Genomic DNA, 20,620 nt, shown 5'->3' with positions numbered 1-20,620 from the left:
ATAGTTGTGGGAGTTTTGCACATTTTGCTTTAAGAATGTTTAGCATTTTATGCTGAAATGGGCCGAGTGTATCTTATCTGACTCTGTTGGGATATTTAAAATAAATCCTTTGACTGCAGTACAGAACCACTGTGAGGCCATTGAGCTAAATCAATCCAGACAGGTGCAGCAGGGATCCCAAGTGACAAGAGCAGTGCCCCTCCATGCAGCCATTGTGACTGAGGAGGAGCTGCTGGAGCTAGGAAAGAGCTCTGTGATATTTGCAGGGAGATGAGGGCTCTCAGGACATGCAGCTGAGAGTATTGCAGCCCAAGGGGTTCTGTACAGGTGCTGTGCTCCAAATGATGCTCCCTTAACCAGTCTGTACCTTTCCTGGACCCATTTTCTGTCACAAACTGGGCAGTGCTGGAGTGGCAAAGGGCATACAGGACTTGAGGTGAGAGAAGATGAAAAGTATCTGATTATTGTATATTGGGAAAAAAAAATCAAAAAATAATGTGCAGCAGACAATCCTCCCCCAGTGGATGAACAACTACTGCAGCGATGCTGAGCACTGATGTAGAGAACAGACTTCTTGCAGCCCCTTGCAGAGGGCAGTGGTCAAGAGACACCTGCAGTGTCCTGTCCCTTGGCAGGTGAGGGAGAGCAGGGTTCAGATACCTCGGGATAGGCACCCTGTGGTTCCACAGCATCAATGTTTGGCTAAAACCCTAAAACCATGGACACAACCGGCCTGAAGTAGCTCAAGCTGACTGATGGTGGATGCATATGTTGATATTAAGATGGCTGGATCGTTGTGTGCAGTGTGTGGGATGATAAAGAAAGGCGTTGTTCACTGTGGTGCTTAAGCCTGGCTTCACGTGTACAAGCAAAATCAACCAAATTATTTGACTGAATTCATGTGTCTGCCTAATTCTGGCTCGGAGTGATAATGCCGCTGTGGCATGTAAAACAATGCACTTCTGGAGGAAAGCATGATCCCCAACATTCTGGCATGAGAAGGAGATAAAAATTTGTGTTTGACTGTTATACTCAAGCCTAAAGGAGACAAAGCTTGACAAGTGGAACATAACATGCAGTAGGGAATAGTGTTTTGAAGGTGCTTTGTTGCCTACTCAAAAGCAAGTGTTTTAATTGGGGGCACAGGCTTTTGAGTGCTTTTTCCATAGCAGGAAAAAGTTGTATAAGAACACTTAGGAAAACCTGTTGACTACTAATATTTATTCTGGTTTTGAGGCAGCATGGCCAGTTAGATGCCATTGCCATTCTGGTGAAAACTTATCTTTTTCTGTTATGGAGCTGATAAAACAATAGCTAATCATTGAAAAGCTTCCATGTGCTCACACCAGGTTAAGTTTCACAGGCAGCATTCCTGGCTCGTAGAAATGAGCTGCCCTGGCACTGTGATTCCTGAGCTATGAGAAAATGTTTTCTTTGGTTTGCAGGTGGGTTAATATTGGAAATGCCCATGAACAGTGCCAGGTATTACTTGCTATGATAAGGAACAACAGTTCAGTTTTAATCTTGTGTTTGGGAGAAACACATCAGTCATGTGTACTCGGATAGCATGGACAGAGCAAATTTCAGAATGACTTCTTGGGTTTTGGGGGTCTTTCTACTGTAGTTATAGAAATTTAGGCAGGTCCAAAATGTGATTTTTCACCTCTTTCTTATGATGCATTAATTAGATCAGGGTTGTGTTTTTCTAAAAAAATGCTTATTTTTATACTTATAGCTCAGGTACTACTCTTAAAAGCAGCATAATAAAGGAAGGATTGGTTAACTTGCTGGGTTTTTTCAGTTTCATGCAAGTGAAACATGAGCCATTAGGAAAAGATTGCATTTCTAGGCCCTTTAACATCTTTTGCCCATGCAGTTATTTTAATGTTTAGTCTGTTCTAAGTATTTGGGGATCATTTTCCATAGATTTTCCATACTTCTGTTGGAATGGACCACTATCTCACAATCAACTTGTCTGGCTGGAAATCCTGAGGAAGAGGAGGTGGTTCTCAGGCTGTGTAGGGGTTTTTACTCTCCCTTTACCAGTATCGTGACTTCTTCCAGGTTTTTTGCTCAGCCTGTCAGGGATCCTCCAGCAGCCTCTACTCAGGCTTTACTCCCCCTAGAGCAAGCCAGAGGTCTGCAGTGTAGTGAGTGAAATCTGCTCTGGACTGAGCAACCTGACAGGACCTAGGTCTGAGAAGTGCCTGCAGGGCTGTGGCTGACCAAGAAAAGCATCCCAGCCCTTGGCTTTTCTATGCATAATTGGCATTTTGTATGTTTGTTACCACCCACATCATAAACCTTGAACGCTCACAGTTGCTGGAAGTTAAATAATAAAGGACCTGAGCAGTGACTTTCAACATGCTGAATTCAAACATAAACGCAGCGTGAAATGACCTCTGGACCTTTACCTTCCTTGCAAGATGTGTGATTAAAACAAAAATTAACCCAGAAACATTCTTAACTTAGTGAAGAACATGCTGTTGTTGACCTGGATTGACACACTGACCCAGTACAGTGGGAATAATCCCTGGCAGTTCATATGGCTCTTAGGATGATGTAATAGATTTTAGTATGAATATGAAATATTGTTTAGTGTTCAAATGGGTTCCTCATGTTTTTCCCTTGGAGGTTTTATGAGTTCTGGTCCATTGTTGTGAATGTATCATTGCTTTTTCATCTTGCTCTCAAGTGGAATGGCTGGAGATTCTATGGTTCAGGCATGGCATGAAAACACATTGTGTCCAGGGCTTTGGGGCTGAGGATTCCTGTGAGTAAGAACATGGCACTGGACTCAGTTGCTTGGTCAGATGTATCAGAAATATCCATAATGAACCAGTGTCCTGGTGTTTATCCAGCTGGATGAGGCTGTTGTCTTCAAAAGCAGTCTGCAATTAATAATTTTTTAAAAATTGTCGAATATTTGGTGTATTTTTGTTTTGTTATGTAAGAAAGAGGTATTTCTTTTCCTCTCTGACAAATGAAATAAGCTGTTGCTGGAGCTTTCTCTAGTGCTGGAAAGTAAATGTACCTCTCATAGTTTATGGTGGCTCGAAATCAGCGTTGGTAGAATGCCTAAAAATTCCTGCTTCCTGTTGAAAGTACATTCAGCACACTGGGACACATTTGTCTGGATGTGATCTGTGGGTCTACTTTTTTTATTTACACTAAATTTTCAGTGATTCCTGTTATTTCAAACCACATACGCCCACACAGCTTTGGTTACTTGGAATCTGTCTTTGACTGGAATATATCAGGAGTAATTGGGTTGGTATGCCATCTTTTGTTGATAATTGGAAACTCTTGGATCTGACACAAGAAGTTAACAAATTCCCTGTACTTAGCCATACACTTTAGAAGTTCTTGCAACAGCAATTTTCAGGTCATTTGTCTGGCTAGAACTTGAGAAGAAACATATGGCTACTGCTTATGTCCTGCCTTATTATTCTTAAGAATATTATTTCATAAACAGAAAAGGGCTCATTAGCTGGTAAATTATTCATAGACCTCGCTAGAATTGTACCAGATAAGCACTGGGACTATTGAAAGGGTCTTTTTTAACAGCCCACATTTGGAATTGTCTGGGCAGAAATATATTTTTCTTTTCAGTAAGACAAATAAAACCCTACAAAGCTGTTCATCTCAGTTAAATCCAACTGTATGGCAATTTCACGTCAATATTTCTCATGTGTGATTAAAAACCACTTGCTAATAAATCATGGCTGTAGCTGCAACTTGCATTCTGATGACCTGTGTATCACCTGTAGTAAGTGATGAAAGAGCCCATATGAATAACAAAAAGGAGTATGGTTAATTATGTGGTTACATCTGATTAAAAAAAATCCCAGTTCCAATGAGCCTTCCTGCTAACGTTCAAATATTCTCTGGTGCCACCTAATGGTAAAATTGTCCAGGGACTGTGGAGCGAGAGCAAACAACCCGTGCCCACAACATTTATTGCTGCACTTAGGCCCATCGGGATCGGTACTGTGGCCTGAATATGCATGAAATTAAAAAAAAAAAAAGGCTCCTGACCCTAATTGCTTCCAGTCAAAACATTTCACTGCTAAAGGAAAAAGTACAGTAAACCCTATAGCACTTCCTTTAACTGTTCTAACTGAACAGTTTTTTAAAAGGTTTGGACACAAGCCTGAACCAAACCAACTAGAACTTAAATCAGAGCTGTGTTCTGACAGTAACCCATAATTTCCCAAAAGCCAAATGCTGTTCACCCTTATTCTACTGGGAATACAAGGTTCAGATTTGTGATATAGCTTTGTGTTAGTTTTATTTTTCTTCTGTATTCTTGCCACAATGCTGCAATTTCCAGGAAATGGAGAGATGCCCCTCAGACTGTGGGAAGTGCAGTAAGGACAGAAGTGAACAGTGCCCCTCATTTCACCCTTTGCACAGCCCCTGAGTGCTGTGGGGGCTGCAGTGAGCACACCCCACAGGGCAGGCAGGCTGCAGAAAGCCACTCTCTTTACCTGCCCAGAGTAACACTGAGGACACAGGGATCTGGCTCCTTCCTGTCTGCAGGCAGCTTTCTAGTTTCCCTTTTAAGATTTGATCTTTCCATTATCTTTTTATTTCCATTAGCCTACCTTTAAATATGTTCCAGCAGTGGGAAGTGAGCACGCTTAGAGTTTTGCCTTTGGATGTCACTGGGGCCTTGCTGTGGCAGTTTACATTCTTTTCTTGGAGTGGGGAACTCTTCTGTTAGGGGAAGAGAAGGGAACTTCGTGCTCTAAATAAAGTAAAAATACATGTGAATACTTGGCTCAGTTGGTGTGAGCCTGGTGCTAATGATGCCAAGGCTGTGTGTTCCATCTCTGTGGGCCAGTCACTTTAGGGCTGGACTTGATGATCCCTGTGGGTCCCTTCCAACTAGAATACTCTGATAATTTATCTCCTGTCAGTAGGGAGAGCAACTGCAGTGGGGCAATAATAGATGCAATTTCTTATTCTTGTAAGAAGGTGCTGGGAGGGGCAGTGTAGCCAAAGGATGTTGCAAAAGAACGACTTAAATGAGCTATTTCGCAATCCTCTGGAAAAGAATGTTCGGTATGCTTGGACTGATCAATCCTGCTATCACACATTTTCTGAATACCTGATCTGGATGGAATTAATAGAGTTGAGGCAAGTAAACAGCAATACCCCAGAGACAAGGAACAGTTTTATCCAAATAGCTGAAATGTTAGGTTTGCTGCCAATTTCTGACAATCAAAAGGCTATTGAATAACGTAATTGTCAGTTATTCTAGTCAGAACTGTCTGTGCCCAACGCAGTGTGAGCTGCAGATTCCTACTCCAATGTCCTTTCTACCACCAGACTTACAGTTCTGAATCACCTTTCTATTCCATTGTTGAGTCCTCTCTTCAAGAACAACCACTCTGTAAACAAAAACCATTTGCATGAGTGGGAGTTGTGATATCACTTTTGGAGGAGTTTCATTTCAAAATGAATTGTTCTGCTGTTGAGAATTAGTGGTATTTTGGAGTTGGAGTTGACTGCTTCTTTCTGGAAAGTCTCTTTTGGGAGGAATAAAATAAAACACCTTTCTGCTTTCTCCTGGGTATTCTAGAAAAGAATGCTATTGGGCATTAGTACATGTGAGTAATGTGGATAAAGTAGTCACTATAAGTGGCATTTTTTTCCCCTAAGCATAAGCATGACTAGGGAGGAAAATATTGTGTGCTGAATTGTTTGCAGATGTAACTGTTGTGGTTTCATTGAGTTACAGGCAGATTTGAAAAGATTTTGTCCCAGTAGGAGATAATATGTGCAAAGCACCGCTGATGGTCTGGCCAATTTGTGGGTTCTCAGTCTGAGCTGAGACACTGGCACTCTGTTTTTGAAAATCTGGCTTTGAGGACTGTACCATTTACAAAACCAGAGGGTTTGGCCCACATATGAAACTAACTGCCTTAGTAGAAGTATTTTCTTTTTTTTTTTAAGCCAACCCAATAAAAAAAATTGTATTTCCTTCCTTGAGTTGTAGATAAAGAAAAGAATCCTTTTCTGTGGGTGGATGGCTCTTATCCTCAAAGGCACTTGTCACTGAGTGTAGTACTTAATATTGGCTCCCTCTTTGGCTGGGATTATTCTAGAGGGAAAAAGGTCAAAGAATTCAAGTCAAGACTTTCCACCATGTACAGAAAACATCTTGATCTTTCCTGTTTGTCATTGTAAGCAAATCGCTCTTGCTTTCATGATCCCTCATGATCTGCAGCTCATAAGCCCCAGTCCAAATATTTAAAAATCATCAACCTGGCCCCAAGTCATGACACTGAGATACTGTAAAGCCAAGTAGCTCATGCTCAGGACCACTTTAGGTGTATCAGGAATAGAGAAAGGAAAGGAGGAATTAGCTCCCTAATTATGGGTGTTTGGTGGGTGAAGCCTCAGGAGATGAACACTTGTCAGCACGGCAGTCAATAGCAACAGTTCTGCTCCAACTCTCTGGTTGTGTTTGCAGCCTTGGGTGAGACAGATCATGCCCTAAGCTCAGAGTGGAGCTGCATTAAAGCCATCAGCTGCCACCACAGAAAGTGTGGGACCCAGCATTGGTATTTCCTATCTTTGAAACTGAAGTTTTTCTAAACACCAGTATCACCCTAGCTGTGCTGGGTTGGTACCACTGTGTGTATTGCTGGGCTGGTTTTGAACTCTGTGTCCCAGAGGGAAATAAAAAGTAGGGCAACTAGATTTTGGCTATTTGCTTGGAGGCTGTGTTTTGGTTTTGTGGTGTTTTTCATGAAGCAGATATGTCAGAGGTGAGATCCAGGTCTAACAGCACATTACCTTGACAGTGGCCTGTGTGTGGTTATTTTCAGAGGCCTCTGAAGGAGACTCTGAGTATTTCCTGAGGATCATAGTCTTGGGGCAGAGAACACACTGCATGCTGAGTTCTCCTATGAGTCACAGGCTAAAGGAATACCGGGGGCTTAGTGGGTTTATATGCTGGCAGAGAACCCTGGAGACAGAAATTAATCAGTAGTGAAGCTCAATCAAATATAATCTTCTTGCTGCTGGAAAGAGAAGGAAAAAATTGCTGGTATCAGTTACCACCATGGTGCTGGTGCCTGGAAAATGCTGTGGGAAGGGCCAGGACTGATGTATCCCACTGGCAGCCCTTATCAAGGGCTCCTGCAGAGCCCTCCTGAAAATGAATGTCATTCCAGAGAAATCTGTCCAGGCAAATACACTTCCTGTCTGTAGTAAGCAACTTAAAAAAATGGGAGCTGGATGCAAAATGTGGATGTAGGTTTGGCCCTTTGTTTACTTAGTAGCTTCTAACAAATTCAAATTTTACCTCAATGCTTTCAGATTCTTCATGGGTTTTTTTCTGCTTTCACCCTGGCCCCTGGAGGTCTCCCTTCCTACTGAGTTCTGCTTTCAGAGCAAACTACCATGGGAGTCTGAAACAAACTTGTTGAATCTGAGCTTCTGGGCCACCTTCTCAAAGCCCCTCTTGTGTCACTGGTACCAACATCTGCAAAATGAAGCAGCATCCCTGGTCCCCTCTGCTGTCAGCCCTGTCCTTGTTCACATGCTTTTGTAAACCTGAGGTGGAGAAGTAGAATTTCAGATATCTTTGCTCAATGCAAAAGCAGGTCAGGCTCTGCAGTTTTTTGAGGTTGGCTGCTGGCCCCTGTATGCAGATCCTTAGTCTCCGTAGAGGCTGTTTGGTCAGTGACCAAATTCCTCCAAAAACAAGGCCCTGACAAACTGCAGTCTGGTTCCTGTGTCCCAGAGTATAGATGGGACATCCAGCTCCAGTGGGAGGTAAGGCTCTAAATGTTGGTGAGTTGGGAGTAATATTCCAGAGAATCTCCCTCAATACAAGGGCACTACAGGAGGAGAGATGGGTGCCTGGGATAGGAACTTGCTGAGCAGATTGTGCCTGAAATACAACTCCCCACCTGAACATCCTGAAATCTGTGACTGTCCTCTGTACCCACAGTATTTCTGTGATCTTTAGGTGCTTTTGAAGCACTATTTTATGTGAGCTTTAGCCCATTAGTGATTGATTGAACATCTCAGAGGCAGTGGGAGCACTGGTGTTTTGGTTCTTCTAGCAAATGCCTATCTCTTACTATTCCTTGCCTGTTAGGTTTTACAAACTTTATTTTAATAAAAATCCCTCAGACTTCAAAGACCAAAGGAAAGTAAAACGTGAGCTCTTTGGATTTTTCTTCTATCTATTCCTCCTAATAATCTTATCAGAAAGATGCTTGCCTTGTTAAATTTGCTGGAATATTTCTTCCTGATAAGCCTTATCAAGCACGTTTTGTGCTGCTGCTGCAGCCTGGGAGTGCCCTCTTGTGTTTGCAGCTCTGGTGGCATTCCCTGTGCTGCCAGGGTGATCTCCTGGCGGGGGGATGCTGCAGCCACAGCTCGGCAGCCCAGGGTGCTCCGGGCTCACCCTTGGATTCTGTCGTGTTTCTGGCCAGAGGAATGCATTGCAGCGAGACACTCCTTGTTTGCCTCTTGTAGGAAATTGAGCTGCTTTTCTGCAGTGCTGTTGTTTAATATTCCTTGGCAGACTTGTCCAGGAAATCCCTGTTGCTGTGCAGGAGAAGCACGCTGGCCTGTCTGCTTTGTTACTCTGATTTCTCAGTCCTGCCCCTGCAGAAGAGCTAACTAACACTGATGAGCAGCCACACATCGTTTGTTCACCCTCTGCCCCCAAAGCCACCATCTGTTTTGTTTTGCCTGGCTTGGTTGTTTTGCTGAATGCCCAATCAGCTGCCAAGCCATCCATTTTCCTCTAAATGCCAGAGAGCTTCAGCTGCTCTAGCAGCACCTGAAAGCCTTTGGCATTTTGGGGTCGCTGATCTGTACTTGCTGTCAGTGCTAATACTATTTGATTTTCAATATTAGATTTTATGCCTTGTGCAAAGCTGCATGTGGCCAGGATATTGAACTGCAGAGCCCATGGCTCACAGATTCTTAACCCACAAAACCCAACAGGAAGTAGTTGGGTTAGTAAGGAAGTTCCTAAGGAAGCCCAAAATGGGGGTGATGTGTGTGCATGTAAACCAACACTTCAGCTCTGTGTCTTCCAAAGCAAATAACAAGCAAGATTTCTTTTGGCATCACAAGAATATTTTAACATGTTGTTTAAGCTAGAAGGGAGACTTCCAAGTGAGAAAACATTAGCCAGAAAAAAGAAATTGCAAGATACAAGGATGAAATTGAACTTTTTTTTTTAAGCTGTGAAGGCATCCCTGAATGTGGGCAGTGAGGGAACAATTTATTAAGCTACCAGGTCCACTTAGAAGGGTATTTAAATTTATTAGCAAACTCAGAGTAACAGGGAATGAATAAATGGGCTGTTACATATAGGAAAGAAGAAATGAATGACAATATAGGTGATTTTTGCTGTCAGTTAAATATTAAGTCATAAATGCCATTAGTCCATGAACCCAGTGTCTGAAACATCTACGCTGCTTTTAGACAGCAGTATCTTTCAAAGTGTATAAATTAAAGAAGCAGTTGTTAGTGACTTGGGTCACATTTCAGTTTCTGTCAGTAGCTGTTGTATGAGCACTGAAAGGTGACCCTGAAGAGCCCCTCACTGCTCTGGTTTGTGGCTAACAGCAACACACAGTGGTCAACTCAGGCCAGTGCTCCATTAGTTCACTGTTTCACACAACAGCACTTGGTTTTGCCAATTCCAGTTTTGATTTGTGAGGCTGAGCCCACGGGGAAAGTGGATGTGGAGTTAAAGCTGTTTTCTCTCATTTGCCTGCTCTGCTTTTGGTACCCTGACCCTCACTTCCCATCTGCAGGGGGTGTCAGAGCAGTGGGAGCAAGGCTGTAAAAATGCTGGGAGGAGATGCAGGGCCTTTGATCCCAGCTGTGACAGGGCTTGAGATACATTAGCTGGAAGTACACAAAAAACCTGGGACTCACTACTGAATACCAGGGAAAATCCTTCAGCCTGGTAATGATGTTGATGACTTACTTTAAATGATCCACAAGACCAAAACATTGCTGTGAAATGTTCTCCATGAAAAGCTCTGTCTACACTTCTGATGGGACTCGGATTCAGCAGGGATGGGAAGCACATGGGGAGAGCTGATGACAGCCTAGGACAGGCTGAGCTGGAGGCATTGAGCCCCTCTGAAAAACTGAGCAGGAAGGACTGCAGAAAGCATGGAGACAAGAAAGGAGGCGGCTTGGGAAGTGTTCACAGCCAGACATGGCATACCAAGGGCTAGTCAAATGGGAAGGAGGGGAAAAGGAAAGATGCCAAAGGGCTTTGAAAGAAAAGGACTCGTGGGTGCTGAAGATGGGGAGCTGTGCACATAGGCAGGGGTAGGGATGGGAAGAGCACTGAGGGTGTAATGCAGCACCCTTGGTTTTGTTGTGGGTAAACCTTTGGAACTTTCAGGACAGCAGTCAGCTCTGAGACCCAGCTTAAACCAGTGCCCTGGCAGCCCACCCCAGGGGCAGGGCATGAGGGAATTAATGCAGGTTTGCAGCCTGGTGCACACAGGCACAATCACAGTGCAAAGATCAGTGGAGAGGAACATTCCCTGCTGCTCCTGGGCTCTGTTACAGAGCACGGCTGGCTGCACACACGAGCAAAGCGGGCTGCTACCTGGAGGGCAGCTACCTGCTCTGCTGGGATCAGAGGTGATGGGCTCTGACAGAACAGCATGTTCCTGTACAGCTGAGCTCTCTCCTGAGAGCAGGGGCCGTGGCTGATGGAGAGCCTGCTGTGTGTGGGAGAAAGCTCCTCCTGTGAGTGAGGGACTGGCATCACCCTCCCAGCAGCACCAGTGCTCACTGCCCTGCTTGGCTCCAGCCTGGCCTGCAGGACCAGCAAGCTGTGTTCCTCTTCTTCCCACTGGGCTCTGCCTCAGCCCATCCTCTGCATGGGGAAGTGGCCAGGGAGAGGAGTAAGGAGGTGAATCTGGGAAGAGGGGAATCTCCTGGCTCTTTTCAAAGTCCCCCTGTCCTCCAAACCTGAACTCCTTCCTTACAGGTTCAGAACTGCCTGTCAGCTTGGTGCAACCCCAAGCCTTTGCCTCTGTGCCACCTTTGACTGCTCAGCTCTCTGCCCTCTTTCAGGCTCTCCTTCCATCCTTTCCTCACACCCCAGGCCATAGCCTTAAACCAAGATATTACTGAGAAGCCCAAGGCCAGTTTTGTTGTGAAATCCTGCTTTAGTAGAAGCACTGGTACTGGTCAAGGTGCCAATGCATCTTCTTCCAAGGGACTTTTTTGTGGCATTTCTGGATGGAGGGCAAAAGCAAGTTTAATGCTCTGCCAGACTGAGGGCAGGGGATTAAGAACATGTTGTATCTGTAATTAGACAGATCTTTGTGTTCTTCCTCTATTACAGTCATGGTTGTTATTAAAGTCAGTTGTAGGGCATCTAAGTGAAATTCAACCACAATATAAATGCGTGAAACTGAGAAGAAAGGCAGAAAACAGGGAGATTGCCAAGTGGAGATGACCTCTGCTGCTCTCTGAGCTCAGCCTATTTTTGGCAGGAGGCAGATGAAGCGAGGGCCTGCCCTGGAATGAAGGCAGAGCAGCTGCCAGGCACTGTAGTTAGCCAAAAGGTCTGTGGAGTGTGGACAGGAGGCTGCAGGGCACGTGGCACTGCCCAGTCCAGAGCAGTGCCTGCAGGAATGCAGCCCAGCCAAGCCCAGACACTGCAGCTGATCCCTGGGGAGACCCCAGCTGATCCCCCTCATCTGGGGCTGAGCAGTCACAATGTGCCCTGGACAGGCTGCACGGGGCTGGGAGCCTTTGGAGCAGGGAACACAACCCTCAGCCTGCAGACGGACTGATTCCATCCTTACCAAGGGCTCCAAACACCCTGGGATGCAATAACTGATCAGAGCAAACTGGGATTTGGATGACCCTGAACTGCACGAGAATGACTCAAATATACAATGATGGGTTTAAAAATTTGTTTATGTGTTTGGTGTAGTTGTAGAGGAAAAATAATTACTACAGGCAAGATTTCTCTGGGTTAGTGAAACTATTGTATCTTTTTATATGTGAACTCCAGGCCTGCCAAGAGCCTAAATGCAAAATACTTTCTACTGATAACTGAAGATTAACCTAAGGGAGTTCATGAAGAATTAGTTTTCTTTTCTTTTTTTACACTGTCTCATGTCATATATGGAAGGCAATCAAGGAACCAAGACAACCAAAATGCATTTGTCAGAGTTTTTACTACAAATATTTTCCCTCCATGACATTTAGTAGGAAAACCACATTTAATTTTTCTCAAAGCAATGCATTCATTGATATAGGCTGGCTAAAGGATGCAAAGAATGAATATATTACAGTCAGGAGTCACAGAGTCATAGACAGGGGATCAGTATCAGAGGCTATAGGTGATAAATCTTTCCATGGCAAGATTCCTCAGTGGCTGCTTTCCTCTGTGGGCAGTAGCCCAGCAGTGTGTTTGTACACTCCCCAGAAAAGGGGGATCCAGAGCCACTTCCTGAATGTTGTCTGTTTCTAACCAAGCACAGTTTCCCTGTAGGAATGAAACCAAGCCAGCATGCAGGTACTAGGGGAAGATGTAGTTCAGACTGCTTTACTCAATGTATGTGAGGAGCTATACATCAGTTCCACTGCTTTTTCAATTTCCTTTTGTCTCCCTTCTTGTTCAAGCAGTGAGGAATCTGTTTCTCAAGAGCAGTCTGACTTGTGGGGTCTCTCAGTTCCTCATTAGCTGCATGAGTTACGGAAAGTGGAAAACTCTCTGGGACTTGAAAAATGACGTGTGCTTCTTGGGAGGCCTTTCCCCATCACTTCTGTGCTGGTATTTAGGAGCATTTTGGGTAACCAATCTATTTCCCATGGGTACTCTTGGGCTAGTTTATTTCCATGTGTGTGAGTTTGTTTCACAGCTCTGTTTTTAGTGTTTGAATGAGAAAGGGATAGAAAACAAGCACCCCACCTTACACAGGAGAGAAGATGTGTAACATCTAAGCTGTGTTTTGCTGTAGAGTCTCATGGCTTTAAATTTTTTGTTTGTCAGTGTAGTTCCAGCTGCAGGGGCTTGGACTTGTGTAGATTTTGATAATCATCTTCATTCACTCGCTTCAAAACTTTCCTTCAAAAACCTTCAACATTTTTTCCTGGTCCTCACAACTTTGCTGTGATATCTGACAGGGATGCCAGATGGCCCAAAGAGATAAACATCGAACAAGTAGAGTGTCCCTGCCTCCAGCCCTTTGATGGTCTCTGTGGTGACGGCTCGCTGGAGGTTTATGTCATAGAAGTACTTGCACAGCACTTTCTCTGATTTGGGCCGAGATTCAGGCCCCGAGCACCTGTCTGCACTCTGCAGCTCCCTCCAGATCTGATCCTCCTCAGTCCTTTTTCTGTACACACAGTACTTGCTCTCCTCCTGTGTTCCCAGCCAGGCAATGGTCACAGACCTGCACGTTCTCAGTTTACTGAAGGATTTGATTTTTAAGCTCTCTGGAAGGAGTGGGAATAAGGGCTTGTGGAAATGGGGGGATGCCAGTACCTTCACAGAAGCATTAGATTCCTCTGTAGACCTCAGCTGCACCAAATAGGTGTCCAGCAGCTTTCCCTTCAGGGAGAAATACCTCAGCCCAGAGAGATTTTCTGAGGCCACTGTCTTGCCGTTTCTTGTTATGTGGACCCGTATTTGGCCCTGGCACAACTGAAAGGTAAAGTGGATTTTCTTGTGCCTCGCCTGGTACTGCAGGCTGTAGAATTTCTGCTTTTTCCCATCCAGGACCACATGAATCACTTTGCCATCTTTCAGCTCCATCACCTTGGGTTCGGGCTCTTCCAGGGTCCTGGCGAATGTCCCGGTGTACGCGGCGCTGGCGTTTGTGAGGATGTTGACAATAAACACATCAAAGTAATACTGGGTGCTGGGGCTGAGATTGGGCACCGTGTAGGTGTTCCTGGTGCCCACGCACACCTGCCTGACCTCCCCACTGCTCACTTTGTTGATGATGCTCAGCTCGCTGTTGGACAATATCATCACCTGCTGCGGCTCCAGGAGGTACGGAGAGAGCGACAGAGCTGAGGGGGGCGGCAGCTTCGCCCCAGAGGACCTGATGGCTGTCTCAGCAGCACACAGGCTCTTGTAGTTGTGCTTCTCATTAACCAGGAGGCAGTACTGGATGCTGTCCCCGTGCTGCAGGACGGAGGGGCTGTGTTTCCAGGCCAGGGTCGCCGTTGTGGGGCCGATGCCGATGATGTCTATGCGTGGGTCCGTGGGGAGCTCCGGGTAGAGCAGCCCCGAGGCGGTGTCGGTCGTTAGGTACACGGTGATGTGCGTGTCTCTCTCGGTGGATAGGAACTCCAGCAGGTAGAGGGCAGCGTGGGAGGACATCCCCATGTACGTCTCTACGGAATTCCCCTTGTAGCTGAAGATGGTGGACACCACACTTGACGCCTTCTGAGATTTGGAGACCTCTTGTGTGTCACGGTCACCTGCAGGCAAAAAGCAGAGTGGTAACTTCTGCTTTAAAAGAGGTGAAACAGAGCACGTCACACAAGTTTTACTGTTAGGGAACATTATATTTTCTTCTTGAAAGCAGCAATTATAACTAAAAATATGTTTTAGTAAAAACATCTTGCTACTGGCAATTTAATAAAATAAAATTTGAGAAGCTTTTATTTTAGCAGTGCAGCTGTAGAATTATGTTTTCGAAAATACTATAATTATGAAACCACAACTTGCAAAAGCTTGGCTTATATCATGCCTGATGCCCCTACAATTTTCTTCTCTTATTTTCTGTCTCTTAGGGTACTTTACTTTAAGGAGACTCATTATTTCTATGGTAGTTTTTTTCCTTTGGATTAGTTTTAGGCAACTGTTCCATGAAGAGGGAAAACTTATCAGTTCAAAGGAGTATAATTTGAACTCCTCAGTCTGGTGTACCTGCTTGACAGGTAAGAACTTGTTAATGGCAGCTTTCAGATTTTTAGTTTGAAAAATTAATTCAAAAAATCATGCAAGGGAAAGGAATTGCCTTTTAGGGTACAGGTAGTATAGTACACACTGCCATGGTGGATGTGACAAGAATAAATGGCTTAATCTTCTCTGCTTTGTGTGGGGAGCAAATAGTTGTCTCAAGTGCCCTAAGCCACAGAAAAATAACTGAGGCAGCAGAGGGAAGTTCAGCCCAGTACCAAGAGCTTATGAAGCTGGTCTGTCTGTGCAGCCTGGAAGGGCCTGCAGCTGTTCCCAAATATTAACATTAGATGTGAATATTTTCATATCTAATCCTTAATTTCTTTGTGTTGATGGGTTTCCATGTTTCACCCCAGGAGACTAGGTCAGTCCATGGCAATTTAAAGGAGGGAACCACGAAATGTTTAGGCTTGCGGGAAATTTCCTATCACACAGGTATCTGTGAGTAACTTGTGCTTTCTTTGGCTGTGCTTAGGCAGGCTGGAGGCCTTACCTGGTGTTGCCTTTGCTGGTGGAGGCTTGTACAGGAGAATGCTCCATTCAATGGGTACATCACAGGGCGTCACAGTTATCGAGAACGGGGCGAGGACCCTGCCCTCTTCCAAAACAAAGTAGTACCTGTAAACGTGAATAGGGACAGAGCGAATGTATCAGGGAGTTCAGGTTTGCCCAGATCTCTGAGTTATCAGCCATTGTGCTGTGGGTCACTCTGCTCCGGATAGAAATGACTGTTCTCTGAGGTGCAGCCACACAAAGGGGTGATGAGTGTCTGCAGCCTTCAGCTGTGGCAGGAAAACAGGCTGTGGGGTGTTTTTTTATTTAATCCACGTGTATTTGCTGAAAGATTTATTTACTTAGGGCAATATTTTTCCCCCTGAGTTTTTTTCCACGCTTTAGGTGAATGTTGTATCTTCTCCTTAGCTGGTTATTTTGGATGAGTGATGTGATTTAGCTGACTGCCTTCTCCATAACCACCTGTTGCCAGTTCTACCTTGATTCTCTTTGTGTCAGAGGCTGCTATTCATGAGCACCACAAAGTGACACAAGTCTCTTTGGTCAGGTTTTGATTCCTGCCTTGAAAAAGCCCAACCTCCTGTCTTGCTCTGTTTTATTTCTATGGTTTTTATTTTATACAGACTGTATAATGTTTGGACTTGGCCATAGAAATTTTTGGATTTGGGTGCCCCACTCTGCAGTTAAATCAAGGCAGTTAGCAATCCAAGGGGTTTTTTGTTGTTGTTCACCAGTGAGACAAGCCTAGTCACTGTGGATAGATCCTGTCAGCCTGGAGGTATGGCTACAGGTCAGAGTGAAGCCTCATTGGAATCAGTTCCACATTCTCGAGTCTTTTACCCTCAGCCAAAACTTGTCACTGTTTGTCTTCCTGCTTGGATGACTGGGGTTCAAGAGAACCTCCCTGATCATGCTAAACTACTTCCTAATTGCAGTCTTAATGTTATGCCACAAGAGCATAGAAAAATTCCCTTTTCTTCCCCTTTGCTTTCAGGTTTCAGTACCCCTTGTCCTTTAACTAGGAGAGCTCCTAGTTCTGTTCCTCTGGGCACGGTCACATTATATAACATGTGCCACATTCCAGTTTTTCTGTTTTTCTGTGCAGTGCAGATGAAGACTGAGCAATCTGGCTCACCCTCTGCTCCATGACCACTCGGCTGTATGTCAAAATCTCTATTTGCTGGTCTCTGCCCAAAGAGCATCTCTTCCCAAACAAGCAGATTGATCTTTGTGACCCCGATGCAGTACTAGCTGTAATATCTAGATCACCGACATATCTAGGTATGGCAGAAAACTCTGTGGTATTTTGGGAAGGTGAAGAATGTGGAATTTCCACATGCAAAGCACTTTTGATATTAGCAAGTTGCTGTGCCATTTGGCAGAAACACTCGTAGTGTGCAGGACAGTGGCAGAAGTTTTCCTGGTGAGATGCCTGTGCAGATATTCCATTGATTTTTGGGGTAGATAGTTTGGAAGGTGACGTGTTTGCAGTTCACCATGAATGCAGGATGGCTGCTGTGGCTGCAGAGCTGGAGCTGGGCTGTCTGACACTGCTGTCTGCTGCTGGAGCCCACCCACCCTGTGCCCATCCTGCTGCTGTCTGACAAACACAGCATGAAGCTGCTGGAATGTGAGCAGGAACCTAAACCCCATCCCAGAGGTTCATTGCAGATTCTGGGCAGTGCAATGACCCCTGGGGAGTGGGGCATTCTTCTGGCATTTCAGTGTGCCCTGGCAGAGCCCTGCAGGGATTCTGGGCTTGTCCTGGTGGTGTGCAATCACCAGGGACACGGGGAAATACCTGAGAACAGGAGTGGCTGATTTGCTCTTACCTTTTGGGTATGTCCTTCAGCAGGTGAATGGTCGTTTCCTTGCCATCTGCAAGGATCAGGGAGTGGTAGAAATTGAAGAGGTTGGTCTTGAGGCCCTGTTGGGAGCTGGTGGTGGGTGCTTTTATAGAATGGCACAAACAAGTTGCCGTGAGAAGATGGAGAGGAAGATAGAGCCAGAACCAGGACATCTTCAGTGCTGCAAAATGAGATGACAAAAGTGAACAGAAATGGCTGTCATAAGAGAGAAAGTGATGTGACCCCTCTTGTTCTGTGCCTTTCCTGGTATTTGTTACAATCCCAGCAAGCCAGGCATTCAAATACTGCAAGTCTCCATTTTGTTAGATCACTTAAAGTTCACAAAAACATTCCTCAGAGGATCTCTGTGCAAAGATTTAAGATTTAATTGCAGAAACTGCTTTGATTGGAGAAAAAAATGTAATCGATGCAGCACAAGTGCAACATGACAGTTATTAAAAAAAATCTTTTTACTGATGTTGGAATGAGTGGAAAATGACATTTAAAAGACTTTTTTCTAGTTTGTGACGTTCACTTACTAAATTTCAAGGCTGAGCTATTTGTAACAGAACTGTCCCTTTAAAACTCACAGGAAGTCACTCTGTCCCAAACACTGCTTCTGCTGCTCTAACAGAGGTCACTGAATTTTTATTTTGTCCACTGGGACTGTAAGTATGTGTAGATAAGAGGATCACTGTAACTTATCCAGAGCTGTATAAGATACTTTTTGGTCAAAGGTGGAGAATCTTGGATAAGAATCCCTAAACTGGTACTTAGATTTTAAGCTCTGTGTATCTCATTTGGAAGAAGGCTTTATCACTGTAGGGCAGTAATCTTATTCTCAGGTTTTTTTATTGCTGATCATTCTCATACCTGCATCACTTCCAGCCTGTCTCAGCATTTGTTGCTCACTGGCTGGAACTGTAACAACTGTGTTGTATTCACTCTGGCAACAGATTTTTAAAAAATCAGTTATGTCATTTTTTTCCCTTATTATCAATTTGGCATCTATGAAAGAAAAGTACAAAAGCAGTCCCCAGCAAATACTGACATTATTTAAACTGCTGTGTGCATTGCCCAGAGCTACACAGAGGAGGAGACTCCAGTCAGGACAGGAAATTTTGACAGTGCCTGATGTGCAGTTATTGATTATAACTTACAACTCCTGTGTCTGCCACATCCAGTTTCAGAAAGTGTGGAAATAGAAAGGGCATAGACCTTTAACACAGGTGCCAGCTGTAGCTCAGGGGTTTGGAAAGCAGAGGGAGCTCTGTGTGCAAGATCCCTTTTTTGAGGAAAAAGTAGCCTATTGCCTCTTACAAGCATATTGCATCTTACAAGCAGCTAGGAGTAAAGATCCTGGTTAAATCTGATTATTGGCTGGTGACAGGAGAAAACATACAAGACAAAGGCTCAATTCCTTGTCATTTTTATTTCTTTCTGAGATTAGCTCTTTCTCCATAGTACCTGTAAAAGTGTGGAAGATTTTAGCTGGTCAAATCTCCAGTTCAGCACACCCGCTGTCCATTGCAGTTAAAATGACTTTATAAAAGGACCCCTTCCTTTTAAAATCCATTTTAAACACACATTTAATATATATTTCAAACACACATTTAATATAGCATTGAATACATCTGTAGGTTATTATGTACAAAATCTGGGATTCCCATTGTCAAGCACATCTTTAGTATCAGTGAGATGATTATGGAAATTATTGTTACCAGGTCATCTGAATGTCCCTCTCAACATGCAGATGAAGTTGGTTTATTCTCTGCCTGCTTTACTGTTTTAGCACCTGGTTGGATGCAGGCTTAAACAACCATATGAACAAGTTGAAAGAATAGTTAAGATTTTCATATCAATTCCATTTTAATGCTCTTATAACAGAGTTTTCCCTTATGACTGAGGCATTTTGCTATTCCTTTACTCTAATTATAGCTTAAAGATTTAAAATAGAACCCCAAATATTTTGCTTTACCTTTGACAGTGGAATCCGAGTTGCTCTGTGCTTTGGAGAGGATTAAAAAAGTCTTTCTGCTGTTTAAATGACAGGATCTTGCATACCACAGCAGCTCAGCTTTTCTTGTCCAGGAAAACAAACAAACCAAGCGATCAACAAACCTATAATCAGCTTATCCCAAAGAGAGCATCATCCCAAAGGCTATTTTCACTCAATTACACAAACAATATATTCTGACTGTTGGAAATATGTCACACAAAAAATACTCTGCTTACCTATTGTGCTCCTGGCTCGCCGATCCTCAGACCACTCGCTTTCTTTGCCAAAAAAGCATAAAAGAACGTAGACTTTTCAGATCTCTGTAGGCAGATGAAAATCAAAACTGTGCAGCCAGTCTAACAGGACGGAACTGATTTTTCCATATGGCTCCTGAGCAGACATAGCAACTAAAATGCTTGCGGTCCTTCAAGAAAAGTAAAAACTCCAAACAAACCCAACAGAATTTTGGTGTTTTCTTCAGCTGGATGTTTTCAAAGGTTGTTTCACAGTTGCCCAGTCCTGCAGTCTCCCAAGTGCTGATAGTTGTTCCTGCAGTTCTGGCGCTGCTCCTGCAGCCGTGCAGCGCTCGGGGTGCGCTGCCTGCGGAGCCGGGACGCTGCTGCTGCTGCAGCGGGGCAGCAGGGCTGCTCCTGCAGCCTGGAGCGGCTCTGTGACCGACCTGCAGCCTGATCCAGCCCTGTGACCGACCTGCAGCCTGACCCAGCCCTGTGACCGACCCTCACACTGCCGGGCTGCTCCTGCAGCCTGATTCAGCTCTCTCCTGACCCTCACACTGCCGGGCTGCTCCTGCAGCCTGCCCCAGCTCTGTCCCTGACCCGCACACTGCCGGGCTGCTCCTGCAGCCTGCCCCAGCTCTGTCCCTGACCCGCACACTGCCGGGCTGCTCCTGCAGCCTGCCCCAGCTCTGTCCCTGACCCGCACACTGCCGGGCTGCTCCTGCAGCCTGCCCCAGCTCTGTCCTGACCCGCACACTGCCGGGCTGCTCCTGCAGCCTGCCCCAGCTCTGTCCCTGACCCGCACACTGCCGGGCTGCTCCTGCAGCCTGCGCCAGCTCTGTCCCTGACCCGCACACTGCCGGGCTGCTCCTCCAGCCTGATCCAGCCCTGCCCTGACCCTCACACTGCCGGGCTGCTCCTGCAGCCTGCCCCAGCTCTGTCCCTGACCTGCCCGCTGAGGAGGAGGGGGTGAGATGGAGAGAGGAGCGAACGCTGTTAACCCTTCTCAGCCCTTGGTCCGAGGTGCACCACTCTCCTCCAAAAACTACTTTTGTGTTGGCAGCTTGATGCCTCTCCC

General features: G+C 45.1%; 1 protein-coding gene across 1 annotated transcript; it reads right to left on the bottom strand.

The window, feature by feature from the left end:
• Nucleotides 1-12,208: 12,208 nt before the first annotated feature.
• Nucleotides 12,209-20,035, bottom strand: LOC134555133 (protein NDNF-like). The gene is made up of 4 exons (XM_063406490.1): nt 19,543-20,035; nt 17,293-17,488; nt 15,441-15,565; nt 12,209-14,463 (listed from the first exon to the last, which is right to left on the bottom strand). Exons 2-4 carry the CDS (start codon nt 17,478-17,480, stop codon nt 13,112-13,114), a joined length of 1,665 nt encoding a protein of 554 aa, XP_063262560.1. The 5' UTR covers nt 17,481-17,488; nt 19,543-20,035; the 3' UTR covers nt 12,209-13,111.
• Nucleotides 20,036-20,620: the final 585 nt, after the last annotated feature.

Source organism: Prinia subflava, chromosome 9 (genome assembly GCF_021018805.1).
Source record: "Prinia subflava isolate CZ2003 ecotype Zambia chromosome 9, Cam_Psub_1.2, whole genome shotgun sequence".
Classification (NCBI taxonomy): domain Eukaryota; kingdom Metazoa; phylum Chordata; class Aves; order Passeriformes; family Cisticolidae; genus Prinia; species Prinia subflava.
Note: the sequence above shows the minus strand (reverse complement) of the source record. Positions and strands in the feature narration are given on the sequence as shown.

Coding starts and splice junctions, on each gene's coding strand:
- LOC134555133 (XM_063406490.1), bottom strand. CDS start 17,480: ATGTCCTGGTTCTGGCTCTATCTTCCTCTCCATCTTCTCACGGCAACT. Junction 15,566..17,292: donor CTGAAGGACATACCCAAAAG/GTAAGAGCAAAT, acceptor TCACGTTTACAG/GTACTACTTTGTTTTGGAAG. Junction 14,464..15,440: donor ACCAGCAAAGGCAACACCAG/GTAAGGCCTCCA, acceptor TTTTGCCTGCAG/GTGACCGTGACACACAAGAG.